The 26,740-nt window shown below is 42.7% G+C and overlaps 3 protein-coding genes across 4 annotated transcripts; 2 read left to right on the top strand and 1 right to left on the bottom strand.

Annotated features, from left to right (window-relative positions):
• Positions 1 to 1,693: 1,693 nt before the first annotated feature.
• On the top strand, positions 1,694 to 9,843 carry LOC134098343 (uncharacterized). 2 transcript variants are annotated; one of them, XM_062551374.1, is made up of 10 exons: positions 1,694 to 1,835; positions 2,402 to 2,550; positions 3,138 to 3,381; positions 3,926 to 4,067; positions 4,291 to 4,426; positions 6,013 to 6,133; positions 6,672 to 6,756; positions 7,160 to 7,268; positions 8,093 to 8,213; positions 8,981 to 9,843. In XM_062551374.1, the coding sequence occupies exons 1-10, from the start codon at positions 1,808 to 1,810 to the stop codon at positions 9,034 to 9,036; spliced, it is 1,191 nt and encodes a 396-aa protein (XP_062407358.1). In that variant the 5' UTR covers positions 1,694 to 1,807; the 3' UTR covers positions 9,037 to 9,843. The 2 variants fall into 2 exon arrangements, with proteins under 2 accessions (XP_062407358.1, XP_062407359.1); XM_062551375.1 differs by having other exon boundaries at positions 1,727 to 1,835; positions 2,405 to 2,550.
• A 400-nt stretch (positions 9,844 to 10,243) lies between these two features.
• On the top strand, positions 10,244 to 14,731 carry LOC134098456 (zinc finger CCCH-type antiviral protein 1-like). Its single transcript, XM_062551507.1, has 8 exons — positions 10,244 to 10,316; positions 10,653 to 10,794; positions 12,167 to 12,305; positions 12,802 to 12,922; positions 13,138 to 13,222; positions 13,581 to 13,689; positions 13,996 to 14,116; positions 14,421 to 14,731. Exons 1-8 carry the CDS (start codon positions 10,289 to 10,291, stop codon positions 14,474 to 14,476), a joined length of 801 nt encoding a protein of 266 aa, XP_062407491.1. The 5' UTR covers positions 10,244 to 10,288; the 3' UTR covers positions 14,477 to 14,731.
• A 3,016-nt stretch (positions 14,732 to 17,747) lies between these two features.
• aldh8a1 (aldehyde dehydrogenase 8 family, member A1) lies at positions 17,748 to 25,687 on the bottom strand. The gene is made up of 7 exons (XM_062550648.1): positions 25,367 to 25,687; positions 24,314 to 24,461; positions 23,615 to 23,770; positions 22,758 to 22,907; positions 22,050 to 22,306; positions 19,324 to 19,485; positions 17,748 to 19,051 (listed from the first exon to the last, which is right to left on the bottom strand). The coding sequence occupies exons 1-7, from the start codon at positions 25,502 to 25,504 to the stop codon at positions 18,599 to 18,601; spliced, it is 1,464 nt and encodes a 487-aa protein (XP_062406632.1). The 5' UTR covers positions 25,505 to 25,687; the 3' UTR covers positions 17,748 to 18,598.
• Positions 25,688 to 26,740: the final 1,053 nt, after the last annotated feature.

The raw sequence follows: 26,740 nt of genomic DNA, 5'->3' as shown, positions 1-26,740 counted from the left end.
TTTGCCAAACTGGTTGTCTCTCTGAAACAAACTCCAAAATCAATGAGAATGTGCTAGAACATCAGTACAGATGAACATTGCTCAGCAACAGTGTTGCCTGTATCATCAGCTTTAGGGCACAAACTAAACCAAACTAACCAGTGGCTGATTCAGTTAACACATCTATTGTGGGGCCTACAGGTTTGTGTGCCAAATAAGCCAAATGGCCATTGCAGTATAGTGTCTCAGTGCTCTATCCAGTTGCTGCACTGCTCGTGAATTTCTTGAATTCTTGAATTTCCCCTTCAATCAATAAAGTTATCTATCTATCTATCTATCTGTCTATCATTGGGCAGAATATGATCACAAACTTATGTCTGATATATAATAGCAAAGACATCAGGGATAAAGACTCCTGTGTTCTGGACTCTCATTGACATTGTCATTTGAATGCAGTAATTCACATGCACCATGCTGGCACTGGTGAGTGGAAGGCTTCTCACTGTGGCCCTGCTTAGATATAACTGAAAATAGTGTTTGCCTTCATGTCACGTGTTTTGGTTTCCCTATGTTGGCTGCTCATTGGATGCATAATGCAAGTATCCTAGGCCACAGTCGACCTGTATATTTGAAACCACGTTTATTAAAACATAGCCTAAATTAATCAAAATACAAGGTAGCCTATATGCACCTTTGTTGTGAGTGCTAATCTCGGGTTTCTTTCCACTAAGATAGTCGAAATATAGCCTACCATTTAAAAGCCACTGGATCGTCCAGTCTGGATGGGCCTGTGGGTGTGAGAAAAAGAAGTATCAGGTCGCTATTTTACAGCGGGACACGGAGATTTCCGGTGTAATGGAGCGGATCGCTGACTCGTCGGTCCTCGTGGCCTCACGCCGTTCTGTTCAGCACGTTGTTCCCATGACACCTGCCCGGCCCGCATAGTGGTCACACGCAAGTTCAGACTCGGGGCACAGGGCCAACAGCAACACCGGCGCGAGCTTTGATAGAAGCGTACGAGCATGCTGGGTGGTACGGAAGAGTTGCCCCAGTTCCAGCCATAATAAAGCTCGGGAACACATGCTAGATTTGGGGCGTGGGAGTCGTTTTGGACCGGGCATTTCTACCATTATTATGAGTTCGGACGTGACCGAGCGCATTAAGGCGTTTCCTATCGTTCTATTATGTTTTCTTTTTTCGAATGGAAGGGTAGGCCTCAACTGTACAATCATGCTTCCGATCCTCGTTAGTGGGAAAACCTCCACCTTCAGCCATCGCCTTTAACTTCATGTTTTCAGCTTTGCGCTTTTTGCAGACTAAAAGAATACTGAATGGCCACCAGAGCGCATGTCTAATAGCGCAGATCACATTGTTATGTAGGCCTACATTTCTGACATTTTCCAGTCTATTCTGGATTAAACATGTAGATTTAGCCTACATGGTGTTTAATTATGTTTAATTAGCCGATTGCCTAACATTGACAGTCATGGACAGTAGGCATACTTGTGCCTATTTTGTCTGAAAAGCGAAAAAAAAGAAACATCCATTACAAAGTAGGCTACACAAATGTCTCAAGCCTCCCTAGTCTAACTGAAATCAGACGACCAATAACTAAATCAGAGAGTAGGTTATGTTAAATATCCTTCTGAATCATCATAGCGTTGAAACAATTCGAGCATGTCAGAATATTTACTGTAAACACTTTCAGTCATGTGGCGCCTCCAAACACATCTCCGGCTTCTGAAACGAAAGTGAAAGGAACACTTGGTTACTTGTGTGTTCAGTGTAGGGGGCACTGGGCTACTCTCAGCGGTGGTCCACGGTGGTCATGGCTTATTATTATGAATCGTCAGACGGTGAGTTTTTCTTATTTACAAAGGGCTATGGCGTGTTAAAAGCCAAACTTGTGATATATGATTCCATCCCAGTGTGGCCGTGTTACTGTGACATCGAGGGAAACGTGGCTTATGTCGTCGGTCAAAGTCTGTCTTGTGCATAATGCACTTCGTCCACTATTATTAAAACCCACATTACGTTAAATTCAAAAGACAGGCTACGATATAGGCCTAATGTAGCCTTGATCTCTTTAGTTTAGGCTACTAGCCTACTAGTGCTTTCCTTATGATAGCCTATATCCGCTCATCAATGGCATTGGTTTACTACACGCCTAGTCTTTAAACCAAGGTTAGCCTACGCAATTAACTTTTGTGTTCCTGTTCCAGATCCGATTCAATCTACACTAACTTTCATTAGTTTGGTCATTCAGTGTCCATTATGCCCATACTATAGTGTAAATACGTTTGTTTGTTTGTTTGTTTGTTGTCTGTTTGCGTGCGCGCGCGTGTGTGTGTGTGTGTGTGTGTCTGCGCGCGCGTGCTTGTCTGTGACTTAACTGGTGTTTCCCACTTGATATCTGAAAAAGAAGCAAGCCCCTGCCAAGCGACCCCGGTTCGCCATCGCTTCACTGGCTGGGATGATGACGATGAAGATGACTATACACAATTCAACGAAGACTACGATGCATATGACAACTCGTATTCTCAGCAGATGGCGCCACCAGCACCCCAAAGGGTGTGGCATCTCTCCTCTGTGTTGTTATAGCTTTACTTATTGAATTAAATGGTAGCCTACATGTAACTCTCGAAACATACGAGCCATGACTAGAGGATTATGGTGCAGAGTGAAGCTAAGGGGATGTAACCCATTCAAGAGAAATAGTAGTAGGTCATATCTACATGGTTTGTTTGAAGGTGTTGGGAGAGGAGGTAAACTTGACTCCTCAAAGAATGCAGACATATTTTACTTTAGGCATAGACACAATGCATATGTGTCAGTTTAGGCATAGACACTAAATAGGCTATAGGTTCCAGAAAGTAAAAGTCCTGCCATTGTCTCTCTACCTGTGCACTTCACTAATTATGCCTGGCAGCTAATTAGGATGAGCTGGTTTACTAAATGGTAGGCCTAAGGACTTTTACTTTCTGAACCCAGGATGTCCACCTCTGCATTACACAGAAGAATAATCTTATTGAGATGATTTAGCCTAGCTTGTTACTATGCTCTTGCTATCATGTATGTTTTTATAGAATGAAATTGAAAAAAAAGATGGAATACGAGCTATAAAACAACCTTTTCGACTTCTTTGTGTCTTGGAACAGATGGAACCCTGTCGGTTTTACAACAGGGGCCACTGTAGGAATGGAGACAACTGCTCTTACTTGCACGTGTGCAGGTTCTCCTGGATAGGGTCCTGTCGTAATGGCAACAGCTGCCACCTGAGACATGTCGAGGACTCGGATTCTGATGATACAGTAAGAGGAAGTCATGTCGAAGAAGGAAGACGGAAGAGGTCAGCAGGGAGGAAGACAAACAGGAACTCCAGAGGAACACCATCTTCTAATGGTACATGGGCACGAAGCCTGCAGTCAGACGTAGAACACTTTATTAGTTTAATTAGGATACATCGGTACAGACTTCCTACACAAACACTATCAGGAAATAATTTATAAATCACTGATAGATTCAAGTACTTGTGAGCTAACTCATCACTATACAGTTCCTAACAAGCTAATCTTAGAGAAACATAATCCTGCCCCAAGCATCACATTACACAAACGTTTATGGAATAGCTATTTTTTTAGCAACAAATTGCTTATGTTTGAGCATCCCTCTCTCTTCAGCGCCGATAGTAACAATGCAATGACTGTGTAGAGTTTTTTTTTTACTGAGCGCACACACAAAACTATGTTATGTTATTTACAGATGGTGAATATAATGCAGCTGCATAATATACATTTGGTCTAAGCATGTATCAATTAGATTTGCTCTCAATGTGTGTTTGTGTGTGTTTATGTTTGTGTGAGTCCTGTCTTGTGTGAGAATATTTTACACTGCATACTCCAGTAGCTAACTTATGGACACACCTTGCCGTGACCTCCTTTTCCAGATCAGTTGAAGAATGGTCAGCTGTTTAAGTGGCAGCTAAATGGTGGCCAAGGCTGGATGGACATCGAAAACGACCTCATCCTTGAGGCGCACTACTCCAAACCGTACGCAGGGGGCATCACACTCCACAACACTCCCTGGGGGTAAGGGAGCATCCAGTGCACCACATATAATAATAATAATAAGAAGAAGAAGAAGAAGAAGAAGAAGAAGAAGAAAAATAACAAAAATAATAACAATAATGATGACGTTATACATAATATCTCTGCTACAGAAATAGAAACAGATGCAAATAAAAGTTAAAAGGTGACGTACAATAGTTTTAAGTGGCACTGTTCCTTTCTCTCTTTGGCACACACACTGCAGGGCCATCTCCATAGATTTCCATCTTATGCAGGTACGTCACAGAGGGAACGTTCAGGTGCGACGCCTCAGTTCTCCTCAAGCAACATGGATCTGGTACTTCAAGAGCGAGCAGGGATGGAGTCCGTATGGAGAGACGGTGGGTGTCAGGCTGACTTCAACATACACACATTTATGAGAATCTGTCTCTACACTACTGTATGACTATGTATGCATGTGTGTGTCTCTCTCTGTGTGTGTGTGTGTGTGTGTGTGTGTGTGTGTGTGTGTGTGTGTGTGTGTGTGTGTGTGTGTGTGTGTGTGTGTGTGTGTGTGTGTGTGTGTGTGTGTGTGTTTATGCTTGCACATACAGCTCTGGAAAGAATGTAAGAGACCACTGCACATTTTCTGATATCATCCTACAGCTGAGTGACATCCAAATGAGCTGACATTAAGAGACCAAATTTGAATATGACCGTCAACTCATTTGAATGTCACTCAGCAACCGTAGTATGACATCAGAAAAAAGGTGCAATTAGTGGTCTCTTAAAAAATGTATTTGTTGCAAAAAAAACATCAGTTGTTAAACGAGTCCCAAAAGATGGTTCCATCTCCCTGCTTTCATATTTTCATCACCTACTGTACAACTTTAAAAATAGAAGTCGGAACTGTTTTTCCGACAGTTTCACTAAGCATTGATTTACATATTCACTAGGTCCGATTTGCAGAATTATGCAAAATGTTTTAACTGGACATGTGTGTGGTTCTAGGAATCTTACTCTGCCTCATTTGCATTCTGTGATGGTGTAATGTGTAGCACTATGCCATAATCAAAGAATCATATACGTGTTCTTAGGTTCGCCTCCCACACAAAGCATGTACAGTACATAGCTTATCACCTTGATAATGACCTATAGTTACACTCTTTAATGAAAGACATGTCCTTCTATTGATAAAGGGTCATGCACATTTGGTAGTCTGTTCAGTGACAGTAAATTGCTTATGCCACTGGGTTACATTAAACCTAATGCAAGCCAAAGGTATAGTTCTGTAGCCTGCACAGCCTAGGCCACACATAATTAAAAGCTTCATGTGTTGATTATGAGCCTAAATGCCATATTGAAGCCATTGTATTTCAAATAATTACATTTCACAATCCCTTTGGCAGAACTACTGAGACTTGTGTGATACAATATATATTATAGTATATTGATAGTATAAGTTGATACCAATTTTATTTATGACCACCTACACTTAGACAATAATTTGGAGTGAACCCTTTTAAACTAAGAATGTAGTCTATAGCCTATAATTTTTGATATCCATATGCCAAAGTTGTTTGTAGGTAATGCTATTTGTTTATGTGCTTATTTTTCAGGAGTGAAAACAGTCAACTGTGCAATAATTTCAAATCACGATCATTGTTGTTTGAATATGCTTTCATTATTTTCCAATTTATAGGCAATACGATTCTCTCTCAACATTCAATTTTATGACTCTAAAATTCTTATAGACGGCGCTTGTAAATTGAACAGAAATCATCTATTTTCCTCTTAGTTTTGCGACACATATCCACTCTTGGTCAGTCTACTGTTTTGGTCTACTTTTCTTCCTCGCGCATGAGCAGACTTGAGTTAATGGAGCGGCTTCAGCTCCAAGTGAAAGTCTATGCTAGTTCAAGCCAGGCTATTTCTGTGTAGCGAGGTTGATGGAGTAAACCTCTGATGTTCTTGGGTTTTCTCTCAGGACTCTCAGGGCAGATGTGCAAAGGTTAACAGCTCCACTCTGGAGACGGAGTATCAGAAGAATCAACAGGGCTCCTACCGGTTCAACTTCACCTCATACACTTACGAGATTAAATTCGGAGGTTTGTGCAATTGTCATGTTGACACCTGTGTTGTGCTTATTGTGCAGTTTAGGCCTGGGCAGGCCTTGACTCGAGCCTGAATTTGCAGCACTTCAGATTAGGAGGCATACAGTATGTGCTAGCAAGGGGACATCAGCTTTAAGATGTCATAACTGACAAAGAGTCCAGCTCGAATTGAAAAAGTTTGAATAATTTTAACATACAGTAAGGTCCCTATGCACAGCATTTTAGCCCCTATATTTATACTATGTTCATTGATGTTTATTATTACCTCCGCCAAGGAGGTTATGTTTTTCATCGGGGTTTGTTTATTTATTTGTCTGTCTGCTTGTTTATTTGTTGGCAAGATAACTCGTATAAGTTACGGATGGATTTCGATGAAATTTTCAGGGAAGGTCTGAAATACAAGAAGCAATTCAATTTTGGTAGTGATCCGTATCAGCGTCTGGATCCAGGAGGCGGTTATGTTTTCGCTTGGCGGAGGTTTGAGCTCTCTGAGTGCTTTTTTAGTATTAATTGATGTTTTTTGCTCTTTCAGCCATGAATCAGGAAAACTTAAGCACTCGTTGTAGAAGAGAAGTCCGACGCAGGCCCTGCTATCCAGCCACACAGAGTCCTGTGCAGTGAGTGTTGGTTTGCACTTCTTGTTCTCATACAGTCATTTCCTGTGTATGAGCCGCATTGTGTATACAGTACTGTAAGCCGCAGGACAGTGTTTTATGCAAGTTAAAAAAAACTAAACCATATTAATGCCATATTAACTGCCCTCATGTTTTAATTTCATAGCTGAAGAAATTTAGCAAAATCAATGTATAAACTGCGGCTAATAGTTGAGAAATTATGGTAAATAAAGTGTGAGGCTCAATCACAGTGAGTCTTGCCATTTATTATGACACGTTGACACTGTTGAAATACTGGTCACTAGTTCATCATTAGTAAATGATCACTTAAAATAATTGAAATATGTTTCTGTAGTTCAGTTCCTGCTGTTCTGATTCATACTATATTCTGTCTGTCTCTCTCTAGAGCTGCACTGACTCGTTCCATAAATGCCGTAAGCCTCCAGGGACTCTCCAGCGCCCCTAAGTGGCAGTTCAGTGGAGCTGGCAGCAGGTGGCATGATTTCCAACACAGGGTAAGGGCTTCATTTTTAAGTCGAGACTATGACAGTGACATGTCGTTTTCAGAACAGACTAGAGGCTGAAGAAAAGGGGGACGAGGTCAACAGGTTATATTTTAAATGTCAGACTAGACCTATTGGTAATGCAAAATTACTTTGAATGTTTTTTACACACGTCATTTCCAACTCGAATAATAATTTGGTTGAATTTCTTCCTAGCTATAATAAATGGCTGTGTTCAAAACTGAAAAAAATCCTGCCCTCTAATAGAGCATACTGTGGCAGCAAGGCATGGAGGCATGTCCAAATAAAATATTTCTTTTTTCCTTCTAAGACACCTTTGTTTTGGTGAATTTTGAAGGCAGCGTATCCTTCATGCTGCCTTCAACCAAATATTCCTTAGAACGTTTCTGCTTTAACTTCCACTGATTAAGTCAGCTGTTGGTATCCTGGCAACGGTATTCTGTGTTGCTATCTTGCTAGGCTGTCCGAAACAGAGCTGTTCAGAGCTGGTACCTTGATGCCTGCTACAGCAAGTGACTCGTTAGACAGCGAGGCAGCAGGCAGCAGGCAGCTGCCTTCCATTTTGGACACAGCCTGTTACAGAAATCTTCATATTATTCTCTTGCATTGTTTGAATTATACATATTTAATATATTATTCACATATTTACATGTGACTCACATATTGTATAGTTATGTATTTTCATCAGAATGAGTTATTTTGTTGCGAGCAGTATCCACTGATCAATAAAGAAGTGGCAGTATCAGGCTTGTGACCTTCCACATCATAATTCTGGAGCCTCTGGTCATGTTTGAAGATGTTCTCTTGTTCTCCAGGTTGGCACCAACTTTGAGTGTTCCACAGACGGTGTCCTGATTGAGGCTGAGTACCGTAAGAACCCACAGGGATCCATGACCTTCACTGTGAGCGGACAGTCCTACCTGCTAGACTTTGCCAGTACGTCCCATCACAGTTTACATCACATTTGTGTTTACACATTCCATTATCAAAAAGAGAAACTTTAAGAAAAAAAAAAATTTCTCCTCTACTGCGTAGTAGAATATAGGGGTGTCACGATTTTGGTTTTAAGTGGAAAATTGATCGAAATGACATCACAATCTCGAACTTTGAAATGAAAGGTAGAATCGACAATGCATCCACACCCTCAATGTCAAGTCCAGCATGTATGCCAAGAGGGGAAAAAACACGCATGTTGAAGTGCGGTGCATCAACATTATCTCCTCAAACTACAAGCACTTAAAAAAACCTCTCCTGCTTCTCTGAAATATTTTGAGGATCGTTCATTCAGTTATTCGTTCAACGCTGACTTAGGCTACTTGACTTTTGAAGTTCAAAATAGAATCCAAAATCACTTGAAGGCATAATACGCACATTACAGTAATAGTGTAGCATTCTGTGAACACTAACCTTGTGTCTTTCCCGAATATGCTATGACGATCAAGTTATCATTCCACATTATTTCATTTCACTAGGTCCAAAATCGAGACTTTAAAATTGAAAATTAAACGAATTGAGGATTTGGAGAATCGCGACACCCCTATTAGAATAATTGTGCATTCTCTTCTGTTTTACTAGCCTTCTCCTCTGATGTTTGGATGTGTACACTTTTTCAAGTGTACTGCATAGTTGCTTAATCCAAACATGATGTAATTCCTGTGGATACAATGTCATCATTTGTTTTCTATTTTTCCATAATCTCACAGCTATGACGCAAACCAACACCAGTATTGGGACGGTTCGCAAGGTCCAGCGTGTATAACACTCCCCAGGTTTCACTTCTAGTGCTACGGAATGACATCCTCTTATGCCTCAACATCATTGACATGCTAACTGCTTGCTACTCCAACTGCCTTCTATGGGGTTTTTTTGTTGTTATTTTTTTATGAACAGTATACTCTGCATATCTGGGATAACTTCTGTATATGGATTATTGAATAGAAATCATGGATAAGTGTCTCAGGGAATGAGCTAGATTAATATAATTTTGAAGTTTTAAAAGGACTTTGTGATCATGCTACACAGGGCTGCCACTAACAACTGTGAAAACTTACGTTTATCTATGTCTATATTTTAAGGAAGAACAGAGCACACAAGGTGCTGGTTGCGGGATAAGTTGATGAGGATGAAGGAAACCGCACACTCTTGTCCTGATACCAAATTTTATTCGCATTTTGTTCACAAAATATAATTTGCCATCAGGACAAGAGTGTGCGGTTTCCTTCATCCTTATCTATGTCTATACTCATTTCTGGGTTGCAATTTAATGACCATGACTGAACACTTTATTTTGTGGGGTGATTGGGTCTGTGGTAATAGGCAGGTGTGATAAAATAATTGAACTGTCGGAAAGTTTATATTATAAACACAATCATGATACTGTTTACAATTAACAAGCCCTACAAACTTGAGAGCCACTCTGTCCTCCAGCGCCTTCCTGCTTTCCTCTCGTCAGGAAAGCTGTTTTTTTCTCAGGTCATAAATTGTAAATGAAATGCAATGTTTTGTATTTTTTGTCAGAATATGAGTTTGTTTCTGTCAATTACTCATAATAAAATTGTAACTAATGGCTTTGTGCTTTTGTTAATGCAAGTGTCTGTGTGTGAGTGCATGTGTGTGGGTGTGGGTGTATTTGCTCTGATTCTGAAATTCAAAATCACTCAATCAAAATCACTCAATCTTATAAATTCAGAAATGCAAATGTTATATTTTTAGCTATTAAACTTACCAACCAACAAACTGACAGATGTCCTGTAAGTCTAGATATTCCCCTTTCCTAAGATTTAGAATATTTTTACATGGATTACAAAATGCAGAAGTAATTGCATAATGAAGTGAAACTTTATTACATTTAATAAGTGTTGTGACCTTATTCCTGGAAGCTTGTCTCTGAGCACAGGGTTACTCTACGTGTCCTTGTGCATATGTTAGTAGAAATACCTGTTCATAGAATGAAAGTGAAAGAGTATATACCTTGCCTTGGTTAAATTTGCGTTGTGTTTTCCAAAGTGATCATGGCTTCCCAATATGACTCGTCAGGAGGTAAGTTTATTTTGTTCATAAAGTTTTAGATGAATGTCTTAAATCTCCAATCTCCAATCAACAGGTTTATTTTCACTAACCATCAATAGGTTTAACAGGATAAATTGGTCAACAAGACAAACTGGGTGTTAGCATATTAATTCAATAACATGCACCACCTCATCAGATGAACAAGAGCACATAAAAATGCACTTTAAATGGTGTTAGTGTTACAGTCGTGTTTTTACGCCACATCAATACATGGATAATAATTGAAATAAGTTGTGTGGTTGAATGTTTTAATGTAAAAGAGGAAGATCAGTCCTGTACACAACACCTTGTTGTGACCTGTTCTAGATCAGCTGAATGATGGCGAGCTGTTTAAATGGCAGTTAAATGGTGGCATAAGCTGGATGGACATAGCAAATGACCTCATCATTGAGGCGCAGTACTCCAAACCGTACACAGGGGGCATCACTCTCCACAACACTCCCATGGGGTGAGTAGCAGGCAGTTTACCACATATATTTACATCCCTCCTATAATACTCTATTTATGTACTTTGCATACTTTATACACCTATACATATCCATCCTGCTAATGTAATGTTCTGTATACTTTATCCTTAATGAATACTATCTGTATACTCCATATTCAACTATATACAGTATCTGTCTATACTGTTTCTGCACTATTTGACCATACTCTATACTATCCTTATTTAACTGTATATACTGTACTGTTCACTTTGCCCTATTGGACTATACTGTTCACAATGCACTATCTATATTATCCCCTTACATGTACATACTCTTGTACATGTAAGGGGGAATAATACATGCACTTGCTGCTACTGCTTTTCTTTGCACTTCTGGTTAGACGCTTTGTGTCTCTGTTCTTGTACTCTGCACAATGACAACAGAGTTGAATTTAGTCTAATATAGGGACTGGAATAGACAAACCTTTAAAGGGATAATCCGGAGTGAAATGCACTTTAGATCAATTTTTCGGACTATTGGGAGTACATACGTTGAGTTGACACCAAAATCATGTCATTCGGATGTATTTTGAGAAAGTTCGAGTTCATCGTTTTTAGCCAAAACTCGTTAGCCTGGAAGTGACCGGGGCAGGTCCTTTCGCCACTACAAAACGCTATTTTTATACCTCTTCTACTGTTCCAAACAACGCTACACTTACGTGGTAGTGAGTAGAGGGTCCCTAAAGCCAAACCGAAGTATCCTCACGTCTTTATGTGGTTGGATAGAGAGTCCAGAATGAATTTAATCGAGTCAGTACCTTTCCGGAAATGTTAGTAAAGTGTTGTTGAAGCGTTGCGCAGCTGCCACAGCGACATTTCCGGAAGGTACTGACTCGATTAAATTCATTCTGGACTCTCTATCCGACCACATAAAGACGTGGGGATACTTCGGTTTGGCTTTAGGGACCCTCTACTCACTACCACGTAAGTGTAGCGTTGTTTGGAACAGTAGAAGAGGTATAAAAATAGCGTTTTGTAGTGGCGAAAGGACCTGCCCCGGTCACTTCCAGGCTAACGAGTTTTGGCTAAAAACGGTGAACTCGAACTTTCTCAAAATACATCCGAATGACATGATTTTGGTGTCAACTCAACGTATGTACTCCCAATAGTCCGAAAAATTGATCTAAAGTGCATTTCACTCCGGATTATCCCTTTAATACTGATATCAGCACTACCATGATTGACGACTACTTCTACTACTACTACTAACACAAAGTAATAATAATAATAACAATATTTTTTCTGCTACAGAAATATAAACAGAGGCAAATAAAAGTTTAAAGGTGGAGTATGACGCAATAGCGCTGTATTATCTCCTTGGCACACACTGCAGGGCCATCTCCATAGATTTCCAGCTTATGCAGGTGCGTCACGGAGGGAATGTTCAGGTGCGACGCCTGAGTTCCCCTCAAGCAACATGGATCTGGTACTTCAAGAGCGAGGAGGGATGGAGTCCGTTTGGAGAGACGGTTGTAAGAGTTGTTAGGCTGACTTCAGCATACACATTAATGTGAACGTCTGTGTCTGTACGCATGTACTGTATGTACGAACACTACAGTTTGCATGTGTGTATATGTTTGTACGTGTTTCTGTGTCTGTGCGTATGTGTGTGTACAGTATGTGTGAATGATTATGCTTGCATATACTGTATATCTATTTTGATATATTTCACTGCACTATAGTTGAAATATCATTCCATATCCATAGTTCCATACATTACCTGGTGTGCAGTATGAATATTCAGTTTCTTTGTCATCTCACCAGTTCCATCCCAACACCGCCTCAAGGGAAGTTGACTTGAAGAGGAGGGTTTTCATGTGTTAAATGCACAGACTGAACTGTTAAATCCGGTCACACATGTTTGCTTGTGTCTAGCCTGTGGTGTTTACATTGTGTAGGCTACTGTACCTGCTGTATAGCCAACAGTCTTAACTGAGCTGGTGCCTGTATTCTTGTGTTCTCTCTCAGGACTCTCAGGGCAGATGTACAAAGGTCAGCAGCTCCACTCTGGAGACGGAGTATCAGAAGAATCAACAGGGCTCCTACCGGTTCAACTTCAGCTCGTACACTTACGAGATCAGATTCAGAGGTTTGTGTAATTGTGTAACTTGTGTTGTGTTGACTGTGCCGTTTAGGCCTGTGCAGGCCTGGGCTCGAGCCTGTGAACTTGCAGCACCTCTGATTAGGACTAGTAAACAGTCCAGTTAGAATTGAAAAAGGTTAAATAATGCACAGCATTTTAGCCTCTATATTTGACTATGAGTTGATCTTTTTTATATTAATTGACATGTTTTGCACTTTCAGACATGCATCAGGAAAACTTAAGGACTGGTTGTAGAAGAGAAGTCCGACGCAGGCCCTGTTTTCCTGCCTCTCAGAGTCCTGTGCAGTGAGTGTTGGTTTGCACGTCTTGTTCTCATGGATGAAGTTTTGTATACTGAGCATTTGTTGTGCATATTTTAAGGTAAATTAGCTGTCTGTGCACATGTAAAATATCCAGAGGTGGAAAAATCCTGAAAGCAAAAATCCTTCCACATATCTGTGTCATTTAAGCCAGCTGATTCTAATTAGCACAACTCTTTAGCCAGGTAGAGCTGCTAATTGATGAGATCACCTGTGCTAAGTGCACAGGTAAGATCCAATATAGTACATGATCGGACTTTTACTCTCTGAAGCTGTTTTCCACCTGTGAAAATATTACATAAGATATCAAGAGCTGAAGCACAAACGCCACTCACTCTTTCTAGAGTTGCACTGACTCATTCCGTGAGCGGCATGAGCTTGTTGGAATCCTCCGGCACCCCCAAGTGGCAGTTCAGTGGAACTGGAAACAGGTGGCACGACTTCCAACACAGGGTGAGGACTCCTCATCTTTATCCCATCACGAGATCCTGATCCCTGTTTTTAGTAAAAGACTAGAAGCGAAAAGACTGCGGGTATTTTTAATGACAGGGTAGACCTGTTGGTAAGACAGAATATGAATTATAGTAAATAAAAGAATATTTTTTTCAATCTAATTTCTAACCTGCTATGGACACAGCTGTGAAATTCATTTGCATATTATTTACTTTTACTGTTTATCAATTCTACATTTGATACATCAGAGCTCTAGAACCGACACCTCTGGTCATGTTCCAAGAACTATGTTCTCTTGTTCTCCAGGTTGGCACCAACTTTGAGTGTTCCACAGACAGTGTCCTGATTGAGGCTGAGTACCGTAAGAACTCACAGGGATCCATGACCTTCACTGTGAGCGGACAGTCCTACCTGCTAGACTTTGCCAGTACGTCCCAGTTTACAACACCAACATTTGTGTTTACATTCAGTTATCACTCAAAGAAATGTCAAGTTTAAGACATCTTTAAGACACAAAAACTGACTTACTTCCCTCCCTTAGAAACCTACAGTATATTAGATATAAGATTTCTCAGGGAGACAGTATGCAAGTTTTTGTGTGTTCTCTTCTTTGCTGGCCTTTTCTTCCAAGCATCTGGCTTTTCAAGTCTACTGCAGCTCAATCAAAAAATGAATTATTTCTTGTGTATACAATTTCATGATCTGTTTTGTGTTGTTCATTAATCTCACAGCTATGACACAAGCCAACACCAGCATCGGGACAGTTCGCAAGGTCCGGCGTGTATGACAATCTCCAAGTTTCACTTCTGGTGCTATGGATTATTGAGTTATGAATTTAATTGAATTATGGATTACTGAATAGAAAACATAGATAAGTCTTAGGGAACGAGTTGGAATTTTGAAGTCAAGACATTTTCTCGCCTGGATGAAGTATGCTGGCTTTCTCTTGCGGTCTTCTCAGTAGCCAAACACCCAGGTTCAAGTTTGACCCAGGTCATTTCCCCCATCCCACCCCATCTCTCTCTCCCACTCGCTTCCTATCACTCTCTTCCCTGTCCTATCTGATTAAAGGCATAAAAACCTCCACAAAACTGTCTTGTCTTTGTCTTGAAATATCAGCTGGTACTGAATTCTGCAACCTGTTTAGGAGCAAAACAATTGCGGAAGAGTATTTCAAAATATCTGACACCAACATAACAACAATTTGATGCCAAGGGCTAAAGATTCATTCTTACACTGTTGCTATAACACAATCAGCATGCTCTCTCAGTCACACAGTACTTGCATCTTTTACAGACATCCTAGCATATACTAAATACACACATACAGTACTGTACACATACACACACACACACACACACACACACACACACACACAAACCATCACTAATGCAACTCAAACACACACAAACACAAATCACTCATTATGTACGCATACACACACACACACACACACACACACACACAGTCAAACCCTATTTCTTATTACACACAGAGTGACAAACACCATCACATACGTCATATATGCACATGGTCTAGTCTGGTGGTTAAATGCGTAATTAAACTAAATGTCTACGCTTGGGGTGTTAACCAACATTTTTATCTCTTCAGATCTTACAGAGAGAGCGAAGGCTCCGGAACTAACGCAAAAACACGCACACACACACACGCACTAGAGAGGACAGGATGAGTGTGGCAGAGTCCTGTGACTGCCTGGTAGAATCCGAACGACACACCAGCCAGAAATTGATTCGAAGTAAACACTGGACTCAGAATGGAGACGGCAGTGTGCATGAGTAAATTCCTCCTGCTGATGGTCATCGCTGGGGCTCCCTTGAACCCCCATCCTCACCATGAGATTAAAGCTGAAGGAGGATATGTAGAGTTTGTATACCCTAGCGTGGACTACTGGGTCCTGTACAAAGTTTCAGCTGATGGAGATCTACTTGAGGCCAACTGCTCACAACCAGAGGGACCACAGCCAGGCGGACATGATGTCCATTGTCCTCTGACTAACATCATCACAATGGACAATCTCAATACGTCCCAGAGCGGAGCCTACAGGTCTGATGGCTGGAGAGGAGGCAATATCACCGAACGCAGAAGCTTCCATCTCACCGTATGCTCAGAGGTTATGGTACACGAGGCAGACGTGGCGTACGACGACAGCGCTGAGCTGTGCAGGCAGCCCTCGACTCTGGGCCGAGGGAACACAAGCCTGCAGCTGTACCGAGAGAGCAAGGAGAGGTCCGAGAAGACTCTGGTCCTGGACACCAACACCTCGCTGGAGCCACTCGTGGAAAGTCTGAGGGGCCGACTGCAGGTCAACCTCACCGACTCTTCGGTTACACTTTCGGGGATTACGGAGGCCGACTCTTTCTTCTACTGCGTGATATGGACAGGAGCTCAGTGCAAGAGTTATACCTACACGATTCTGTACATACAATCGGAAATGACCTTTGCTTATGAAGAAGACAATGTGACTCTTTCTTGCATTTCAAAAGGAGAGTTCCCCGGCGAAGTGCACTGGCTCATTCCCCCTGACTATCTCCATCTGAGCAACGATGAGCTCCAGGAAGAAGACATGTACATGCTAAACGACAGCCAGATCGGAGACTACTCCCTCCTCATTCGCCCTGTGAGACAGTACCGCTCTGGGAAATATGATTGTGTGGGGCACGACCTGATGAAGAGTATTTATCTGTATGTCTGCACTCAAATCTCCCCCTCGGAGGTGATGTTTTCTCATGGTGAAAGTCTCCAGCTGGTCACGGCACGTGGTAACTGGGATTGGGTCCAGTGGTACCGTCAGAAAGTTCTATCCCCGCGGGTTCTGATTCTAGACTCGAAGAATACATCCGTGCTTGTGCCTGATGATCTGAGGGGCCGAGCGACTATGCACAAGTTCCGCACTAATCACTCTCTGATCGTGTCCAACCTCACAGCAGGGGACAGCGGGGTGTACACATGGCGAGTCTTTGGAGGAGAGAATGCAAACCCTTTTATCACAAAGTGTTCTGAGGGAACCATTCACCTTCTGTGCAAGGATCCGTTTGGGGTGGACACTCCTTTCTACAGAGTGTATGCTCCACTGATAGCCTGTGTGCTGCTGGGGCTGGTCTCTGCCGTGATCTGGGTCAGGCTGAGGTCCAGAAGAGGAGAGCAAACGTCTGGACGGCAGAGTGGAGACCAAGACCTCGATGAAGACGTGAGGTTGGCTGAGGACAGCGTCTGAACTCTTTGTCTGCTGCAGCTGCTTAGCACAGCTTCTGAACTCAACGGGGCAATTGCTCTTGTGTTAATTTGGAGTTTAACACGGTTTTAAACTCCAACTCCCAACTCCAGTTTAAAACTGTGTTAAACTCCAAACTAGCGACAGAGCAATTACCCCAATATGTTTCTCCCGTGTCTGCTGAACACTGCTTCTGAACTCAACATGAATCTCTCTCCTGTCTATCATACTGTGCAGCTAAACGATACAGCAATATAGCTAAACCTTCAATTCATGCAAACTGCATTCATGCTAATATGCAATATTTTATGTGTTACCAATTTGATACATTGGATTGATTTTGCAAATATTTTGTTTCTACCTCTTAAAAATGGGTGAAGCAAATACAGTATAATAAAGAAAGCCATAAATAAGATGTTGCGGATGTTATTGATTGTGTGTGTATGCGTGTGCTTGTGGGAGAGAAGGTGTGATTACTGAGAATTGTATGAGGTGTGTATGCACATAAAACCACACATACGCGCACACAAAACCACAGACACACTCACACACAAACTCTCTCTCTCTCTCACCCATCCACACACTCTCTCTCTCTCACACACACATACTCAAATACAAGGACAGTCACATACTACACACTCATATTCACACACACTCTCACACACTCATTCTCTCTCACTCCCTTTCCACTTATTCAATATCATGAGTGAGGACACATGTAAACATGTAAGACACAGGTAGACATAGGTGTGTGTGTGTGTGTGTGAGTGCACTGTGTAAATAAGGAGTGCTGATAACGAACGGAGGTCTGAGGTGTCGGTGATGCGAGAAACAAGGAAGTGAGTATCCTCTCGTTTATTCTGGACACAAAAAGCTTACAGTTCATGAAGGAAAGACACTTTCTAAGTCACTAAAAAATTGCATTAACAACACAGTATTAAGAGAAAACCAGTTATGTAAGCACCAATGCATCAAAACAGGATTGACAGCAATTTTCAGACATCATGATGTCCGGCTCAGGCACTGCAACACACACACACGTGCATGGTTTGGTGTGGCCCCATTAAACTCATACAGCTTGAGTTGTTCGCAGCATTGCTACTGTAATGCACAAGTGAACTACATGCTCAAGTGTTGTGTCCTTTGGTTGAAGTGCTACAGAGTAACACACACAGAAATACTGAGAGTCTCTGGTGTTATCTACTCCCCAGCCTGATGCTAATAAATGTTCATACTGTAATAGCAGCTCATTTATAAATCCTACACTAAAATAATAAACAAAAATTCTCTACATTCCCTACACAATATCTAAACTATTTCAAAACTACTCTAAAGTCACTAAATTACATATGCTAAAGTAAATAGTACCTGCTAAACTAAGTACACTGGCACAGTTTGTGAGTGTTACCTCATACCTGTAAGCTTGTCTCTGTCATGGCCTTCTCTTCCCTAGGGTGTTGATTGTGTGTGTGTGTGTGTGTGTGTGTTTGTGTTACATGAATGTGGTTTGCTTATGCTCTGCTTGTATTGGTGTCGTTGTGTGCAATGGGATTAGTTCTGTATGTGTATATGTCATTGTGTTTTGTGTGTGTGTCTCTCTCTCTCTCTGCGTCTGTGTGTGTGTGTATGTCATTGTGTATGTTTTGTGTGTGTGTACATACTGTAAACATGTTCAGCTCATTGTTTAACGGTGACTGTTTTGACCTCAGTAAAGAAGTGATAGGAGTCTTTCCCTCCCTCCCTCCCCACTCCAGAATGCTTCATCCCTCCAAACGGAAGGTTCAGGTCCCGCACCAGCCAACAGTTGGTCCACACCAGGCCCGACTGCAGTCGCCCGGCAACGCGGTGGACGCGGCCCACGTCCCGCGTCCACACCGTGGCCGCCAGGCCGAAGCGCACGCCGTTGGCCCGCGAGATCACTTCCTCTTCCAGGTCAAAGGGCGTCACGCAGGTGACAGGCCCGAAGATCTCCTCCTGCATCACGCGCGAGGAGTCGGCGACCCCGCTGATGACGGTGGGGGCCATGAAGTAGCCACTCCGGTTGCTCTCCGGGAGAACCAGCTGGTCGACGCCCTCCCCACAATGCACCTGAGCGCCCTCGTCACGGGCCACCTTCACAAAGCCTCGCACCTGAGGGTGGGGGAGGACCATATTCACAATTACAGACACACACACACACATATGCACACTGGCCCTTATAGAAATGCTTGTTGAACTGCAAGCATGTACAAACGTACACATGTCCACATACTCACATACACACACACACACACACACACACACACACACACATACATGCACATGCATATAGTACACAGTATCAGGGCTCCAGATAGTGATAGTCATCTAAAGGCAACTCTCTCTCTCTCTCGTAACACACACACGCACACACACACACACACCTTCTCCAGGTGTTCCTTGCTAATCAGAGCCCCGTTGTTGTTGGAGACATCCGTGGGTACGCCGGTCTTCCACTTCCGAGCAGCTGCCACAAACTTCTCCAAGAATTCTGGGAAAACACTTCTCTCCACAAATATCCTGCTGGTACACAGACAGATCTCTCCCTGTGTGTGTGAGAGAGGGTGACAAAGAGAGAGAAACCCTGTAAATGTTTTACTTTGAAATGACAATTTAGTCCTGCCAATAACAAAACATCACATTACTACATTAACATCAATCAATTGTATCAATACTATTCAAATTTTTAAATGTTTAAATGTTTCACTTGAAAATATACATATTTAATCATGTAAAAAAACCTCAGCATCTAAAAACAACAAAACCTCAACATCTAATTCACTTCAGAGAGAGAGAGAGAGAGAGAGAGACATGAGATTTTCTGAGATGGTAGTTCATGGAGTAGATGTGTTTTTGTGAGATGCAGAGTCCTGCATTGAGCTCCAGCTGATGTGCTAGTCTAGAGGCTGAGCCCATGGGTGCATCATTACAGTAACATGATCTTGAGGCACTGCAGACACACCCTTACAACTTGTACTTTCTGAAGTTCAATGCAGAACAATGCAGCACAATGCAGTTTCATGTTCAAAAAACGGCATTCATGCAGTATTGGGGCAGCCGTGGCCTACTAGTTAGGGCTTCGGGCTTGTAACCTGAAGGTTGGCGGTTTGATCCCCGACCTGTCCACGGCTGAAGTGCCCTTGAGCAAGGCACCTAACCCCTCACTGCCCCCACGAGCGCCGCTGGTTGGGCAGGCAGCTCACTGCCCTGGGTTGTGTGATTCACCTCACTGTGTGTTCACTAAATTGGGTAAAATGCAGAGAACTGAATTTCCCTCACGGGATCAAAAAAGTATATATTCTATTCTATTCTAAAGTGCAGTACAATGTAGTGCAGCATCTGACCTTGGGACCCTCAATTTCTTATGGTCATTAAAGAAATCCCATGTTAGCCTATGTTACACAGAAATATGCCAGCCTGTAACCTGCTGCTCAGTGGGGCCTTACATTTTTACGGATGTATGGCGACACAAACACTGAGAAGGCTGACACTGTTAGGTCTTCAGTGCAGGATTTTCTTACACCACCAACGCCTCTACACTATCTCAGTGGTCATGCAGGCCTGGCAGGATTAACAGGCAGGGATCACGACAGGCAGGGGTCACGACCAATATTTTTCAGTGTTCAAGCCAACTGTGCAACTGCGGTGAGCTATGAGGTAAGACGCGCAAAGAGCCTGTACTTGTGTGGAACTTGTGCTGATGTTAGGCACATTTGCAAAGTCGTAAACTCCTGTGTTGCCTTTCAAAGTACTCGACAGGTTAGTCTTTGACAGTATGGTGCTATGTTTCCATGTGACGTTTTAGTTTTGAGGGCTTCATGCCAGCAATTCACTGCACACCACACACTGGGGGTTCTGTTCCGGTTTTGTTCTATAACAAAACTTTTATGAAAATGTGTGTATACTGTATGTGTTGGGTGGGGAAGTTCGTTTTTTTTGTTTTTTATGTAGCGCTTGTTTGTGTGTTCTTTTAATGGACCTTGAGTCTGACAAATAAAATGATGATGATGATGATGATGATGTATAAGTGGATCCATAATTCAAACATTCAGGGCCATATTTACTACTAAAGTGTTGTCTAACATGACCTGTCACATTAACATTGTCTATGTCAAACAACTGGTATACAAATGAGATCATCAAAATAAAGTACCCAGAACGGGTCCACGGCCCACTTTTGGGTTCTGGCCACAGTACTTGCTGTGTGTCGTGTTACAAACTCAATATCAAGCCTCTACAGCACAACACTGCCACCTTATGGTCAAAGAACACTCTTGACAAAAGGAGAAGGTACAGTATACCGAATGCTCAGATGTGGACGTAGCAAACTGTAGGTACGTAAGGTGCTGTTGAAAGACTGTAGTAAACTCCAGGTACGTAAGGTCCTGGTGAAAGACTATAGAAGAAACAAGGCTGCTTGGCTGACTGCAGGCACACTTCTAAAGCAGAAGTGTGAATTAGAGTTAAGTGGAGTTAAAAGCCCTTTATTTAAGGTTGGTGCATAGTATAAGTGCCTTATAACATGTAAAGTCTTAAACCTTATTTCGGTAGTGTGCCTGAAAGTTAGCCAAGCATCCTTATCTCTTCTACAGACAACACACTTGTTTGGCTTTCACCAACTCTCAGCAGCTAACCTAGAAATAAAACATTCACAGGAAGTGACCTCGATCTAATGACATGAGACACACCCAACACAGTAGCATTCCGCGACACTGAACATTCCGTGAGTTGAGCCTGCCAAGTCCTACTGCATGTGGCGGTGGGGTCAATCAGATAGCTTAACCTACTAAGACCCTGGAATGCAACTCTTTATTTATCAATTACACTGTACTGTACTGTACTGTATGTTGCCGAAGTTGGTCACAATATGGAATTTCTAGGTATTTCAGCATAGCTCACTAATATGCTGAAAGTGAGAGAGACAGAAAGAACAAATAAGAGGAAAGAGAGAGAGAGAAGAGGCGAAAGAGAGAGAAAAGAGAAAGAGAGTGAGAACAAATGAGAGAGAAGAGAGAGAGGGAGGAAAAGAAAAAGAGAGCGAGAGAAAGAGAGAGAGACAGACAGCGAGAGTTGTGCTCGAGGAAGAGGGTGCAGACGCGGTGGGACTCACCTGGTTGGAGAAGCTGGAGCGCACGGTGGTGGAGACGCACTGCTCCATGTCGGCGTCGGCGAACACGATGGCGGGGTTCTTTCCCCCGAGCTCCAGCGAGAGCCTCTTACAGTAGGGGGCGCCGCGCTCGGTGATGACGCGCGCCGTCGCCGTGCTCCCCGTGAACGACACCAGCGGCACGTCGGGGTGGCCGACAAGAGCGTCGCCCGCGCTGGGGCCTGTGCCGAACACTATGTTCACCACACCAGGGGGCACACCTACACACACACACACAACCACACACATACACACACGAACAAACACAACCACACACAGATACACATAACAACACAGAGATGTAAACACACAAATATTACAAAAAACACAGACAAACAAACACAGAAAAGTAAACAAAAATGCACACAACAAACGTGTGCCAAACACAGCTATACACCACACATAATGAACAGCTGAAAAAATGACCACTCCATCCTGACACTTTCAGCATCAGGTAAGTCTAAGTTAGAGGACATACACACACACGTACTGTATACACACACAGGACAAACAAACTTTAAATTATATAACTGAATAACATACCAATGACAAATGCAAGCAAACAGATTTACCATATTTCTTCAGGGACAGCAATACCACAGGCCACTCAACGCACATGCTGTGTGTACACACACACACACACACACACACACACACACACACCTCACTTACCAGCCTCGTTCATTAGTTTGCACATCATCCAGGCGGTGACGGAGGTCATCTCACTGGGTTTGGCCACTACAGTGTTGCCCGCGGCGATGGCTGGAGCGATCTTCCAGGTGAGCAGGTACAAGGGCAGATTCCAGGGACTGATGAGCCCCGCTGGGACGGAGAGGGGGAGAGAGAAGAGAGAAGTAGAGGAAGGAGAGGGGAAGATAATATATGATATATATATATATATATATATATATATATATATATATATATTTAAATATATATATAGAGAGAGAGAGAGAGAGAGAGAGAGAGAGGAATGGAGAGGAGAGGGCCAGAGACAGAGAAACACATGACATCAGACAGGCAGAGAGAGAAACCGTGGCAAGTGTATTTAGTGAACTGGAGTGTGTGATGTGTATGATGTGAGAAGTGCTGGTACAGTACAAAGTACAAGTTCTCAATCTTTTTGGGGCTACGGCACTGCAAATATCAAACCAAAACGGCAATGCTGTGTATGCTCACATGATGTTGACTGAGATTTTTAATCAAGAAGCTGTGTCATTTATGTATTTAAAATAGCCCTCTAGCCTAATTCATAAGTCTGAATAGATGTATTGGGTTGAGAACCACTAATTTAGAGAATGGTAATACTATAGTTAAGGTTATTAGTCCACCTCTCTAACTTACAAACATACTGGAACACACACACACACACACACACACGCGCACACACAGGCACAAGCGTGCGTGTGCACACACATATACTGTACACACATGCACACAGACACAAGCACACGGGCACACACACAGACACAAGCGCTCGCTCACACTCACACACACACACACACACACACACACACACACAGCCTTACCCACTCCTACTGGGGAGCGGATGGTGTAGTTGAGGCAACCCATGTGGTCCATCTGACTGCAGTCGGTTGTGTGATGAAGCACAGACGAGGCGAAGAAGCGGAAGTTGTGCACCGACCGGGGGATGTCCACGGTGCTGGCGAACGTTATGGTCTTCCCTGGGAAATCATAAAGTCACTATTATGAGAGGTGTTTTTGCAATCTGGATGAACTGATCATGAATCTGAGAAATGGCAGAAATGTGATGGCATCAACTTCTGGTTCAAATGAACGGAGGATCCTCTATTCAGAGATTTATTTACACTAACTTAACATTTGTCACCAAACCATAAATTTGGTAGTAATACAGGGACCCCTTGCCTACATTCAACCCTATCTTGATGTCCTGTTCCATAGATTTGTGTCAATTCAGGACATATTGTCACCATTTAGACTCATGACTTAATGTGACTGAGCTCAGGCACTTGGGTAACAGGGGCCCTTCCTCCTTCTTGTGATGGAGAAACCCTTGTCACTTCCACCATCAGCAAACACTACTCCAATCAGCATTGCGGTCATGTTGCAAAGTCATACTGAGTGTTGGAATAACAGGCTCTTAATACACAGTATTGTACAGTACTTACTGTACTGTATGTAGTAATAGGTAGGTGTATACAGTAGATCACAGAGAGAACCACGGTGTCTAGGCGTCCGGTTCTTACCCTGGTCTTTGGACTCGGCCTGGGCAAACTCCTCCAGGCGGGCCTCCATCAGATCGGCCAGCTTGTTCATCACCTGGGCCCTTTCAGCCGGACTCCTGGCGGACCAATCAGGGAAGGCCTTTTTGGCCGCCTTCACCGCAGCGTCCACCTACACAGCAAATAAGAGGCATCGGGATCAAGAGACGGCAGATGAATACAACCGGCCTTTTGAACATCTGAATGAATATGCTTCTGTGTCTGCATAAGTGTGAATCGGCATAGTGTGCGTGTCTGTGTGTGTGAGAGAGAGACGGGGGTGGGTTGTGTGGGGGGGGGGGGGGGGGGGGGGGTTACTTTATAGGGCCAACTTTGTCTCTAGGATACTGAGAATGCGTAACAGAAGAGAGGAGCTTATAAAATCTTCCCTATTCATTTTTCTTCAGCCAAGATTTTCACATTATTTCATTACATTCCTCAACCACACCAAGGTACACCGGCTCCTCACACCGAGCCATCACATTCTTCACGTCATGATCAGATCCGTTATACACGGTCTGAATTAACAAGGCCAACACACACACACACACACACACACACACACACACACACACACACACACACACACACACACACACACACACACACACACACACACACACACACACACACACACACACACACACACACACACAGGCACATTCTCTCTCAGAGCCTAGTGATCTTTGATCTTCCATTTCACTTACTGACACAAACACACGCAAACGTTAAAGCCTGAGGTGGTTTAATTATTAAAGACAAAAAACGAGCAGGAGCAAAGGTGATAGGCTCTGCCAAGTCGCTCTAAACTATTTTGCATGCCATAAGCTACTTTTCTGTTAATTACCAGTAAGCCTACTAAACTCAATTTAAAAAATAATAATTACAGTGGAGAAGCTACATTACAAACTGCCTATTAATAATTGTACCACGTAAATTAAAAAAAAGTTATATATATCAGATGAATATTATCTGTCTTAATATAGGCTACTGTAACAGACACTTCTGGCGAATCAAACACCTCTGGAATATTCTTACCTCCTCACGTCCGCTGTCCGGAACTTTGCAGTAAACTTCTCCGGTGGACGGGTCGTACGAGTCGATATGAGCAGAGCCGGGCACAAATTTACCCCCTATGTAATTTTCCAGCACCAAGAAGGTCCCGTTGCCAGGCATTTTTTACGTTTAAATAAAAAGACCACCAGAAGACTAAAATGACAAAGAAAACTAACGTGTCACACACGAATAAACCGAGTCGTAGATGAGTAGCCTACGGTTCTCAAGCTGAATGTGTGGGCTAGTTCATATCCACCTGGTCCACCAGTTGGGTCCACGGAATGATTTCCCTACCTCTCTCTGGACGGTCCAGTGGTTTGTATTTTTGCTCCAATCCCTATGCACTAACATGTCACAATCACCAATCGCTGTACGCTATCAGGTGGGCTTAACCTGCAACCCATTCTGTCGTCTACTGTATCTGCCTGTAGGCCTACACAGAAATACGATTATTTGTGTACCTCGTGAAAAAGCGTTGCGTGGGCCTGACTGTGCGAGACATGGATGCACGCTTTGCATGCATGTCCAGGTAAGGTTTGTCTGGATTCTATTTCTATGTAATTACATGTGCAGTTAAACCGGTGAGATATAACCTAGATGTAGTTTCAGCCTTGAGTCAGTCTGGCTATGAAATCAAGGCATAGCGTACTCGCCTGAAAATGCCATAGTTAACGCAATAATGAGTACAGTGTTTTACAACTGTTTAAACAAACAATGCAAAATGACTAGCCTCCAACAAAATGACACACAGCATTCAATATGTCTAAAACACCTCTAAAGCAAACAGCAAGTCCCAACTTGATGAGTCTCAAAACTATTGATGCCCACAAGCATCAGGTGCATGCAGCTCAGATATCAATTGTGGAAACATAGGTGCTTGTTTAGACTCTCATGAGTCAGAGTAGGAAGGCCTATGTTTGTATGCCACTATGCGTTTATGTATCTATGTCTTTTTTTTATGTTGTAGCGGTAGCCTATGTCTTGCTGTTGGGTCTAGCCTGTGATAATAACACTCTTGTCATAATCAGTGTTGTGGTCGGTAGGCTACTAAAAAATTGAAAAAATAGTGATGTTTTCCCAAATAATGTATTTTACAGCCAACAAGAAGAAAAAAAAAGTCTACTATCAAATTACTTTCTTTTCCCCAAAGAAATGTATTACTGTGTGTGTGTGTGTGTGTGTGTGTGTGTGTGTGTGTGTGTGTGTGTGTGCGTGCGTGCGTGCGTGAGTGCGTGCGTGCGTGCGTGCGTGCGTGCGTGCGTGCGTGTGTGTGTGTGTGTGCGTGTGTGTGTGTCAGGGATGGAAATGAAATATTTTGTCCAACTGGATTCCAAAATCTACCAGCCGCTCAACTTC

Source organism: Sardina pilchardus, chromosome 12 (assembly GCF_963854185.1).
Source record: "Sardina pilchardus chromosome 12, fSarPil1.1, whole genome shotgun sequence".
In the NCBI taxonomy this organism is placed as follows: Eukaryota; Metazoa; Chordata; class Actinopteri; order Clupeiformes; family Clupeidae; genus Sardina; species Sardina pilchardus.
Note: the sequence above shows the minus strand (reverse complement) of the source record. Positions and strands in the feature narration are given on the sequence as shown.

Excerpts from the sequence above, each read along its gene's own strand:
- LOC134098343 (XM_062551374.1), top strand. The coding sequence starts at position 1,808 with ATGGCTTATTATTATGAATCGTCAGACG. Across the intron at positions 2,551-3,137 it reads CGCCACCAGCACCCCAAAGG|ATGGAACCCTGTCGGTTTTA; the intron begins GTGTGGCATCTC and ends GTCTTGGAACAG. Across the intron at positions 8,214-8,980 it reads CTACCTGCTAGACTTTGCCA|CTATGACGCAAACCAACACC; the intron begins GTACGTCCCATC and ends ATAATCTCACAG.
- LOC134098456 (XM_062551507.1), top strand. The coding sequence starts at position 10,289 with ATGGCTTCCCAATATGACTCGTCAGGAG. Across the intron at positions 12,923-13,137 it reads TTACGAGATCAGATTCAGAG|ACATGCATCAGGAAAACTTA; the intron begins GTTTGTGTAATT and ends TTGCACTTTCAG. Across the intron at positions 13,690-13,995 it reads GGCACGACTTCCAACACAGG|GTTGGCACCAACTTTGAGTG; the intron begins GTGAGGACTCCT and ends CTTGTTCTCCAG.
- aldh8a1 (XM_062550648.1), bottom strand. The coding sequence starts at position 25,504 with ATGCCTGGCAACGGGACCTTCTTGGTGCTGGAAAATTACATAGGGGGT. Across the intron at positions 24,462-25,366 it reads CGGACAGCGGACGTGAGGAG|GTGGACGCTGCGGTGAAGGC; the intron begins GTAAGAATATTC and ends TTTGCTGTGTAG. Across the intron at positions 22,908-23,614 it reads CCGCTCCCCAGTAGGAGTGG|CGGGGCTCATCAGTCCCTGG; the intron begins GTAAGGCTGTGT and ends TCTCCGTCCCAG.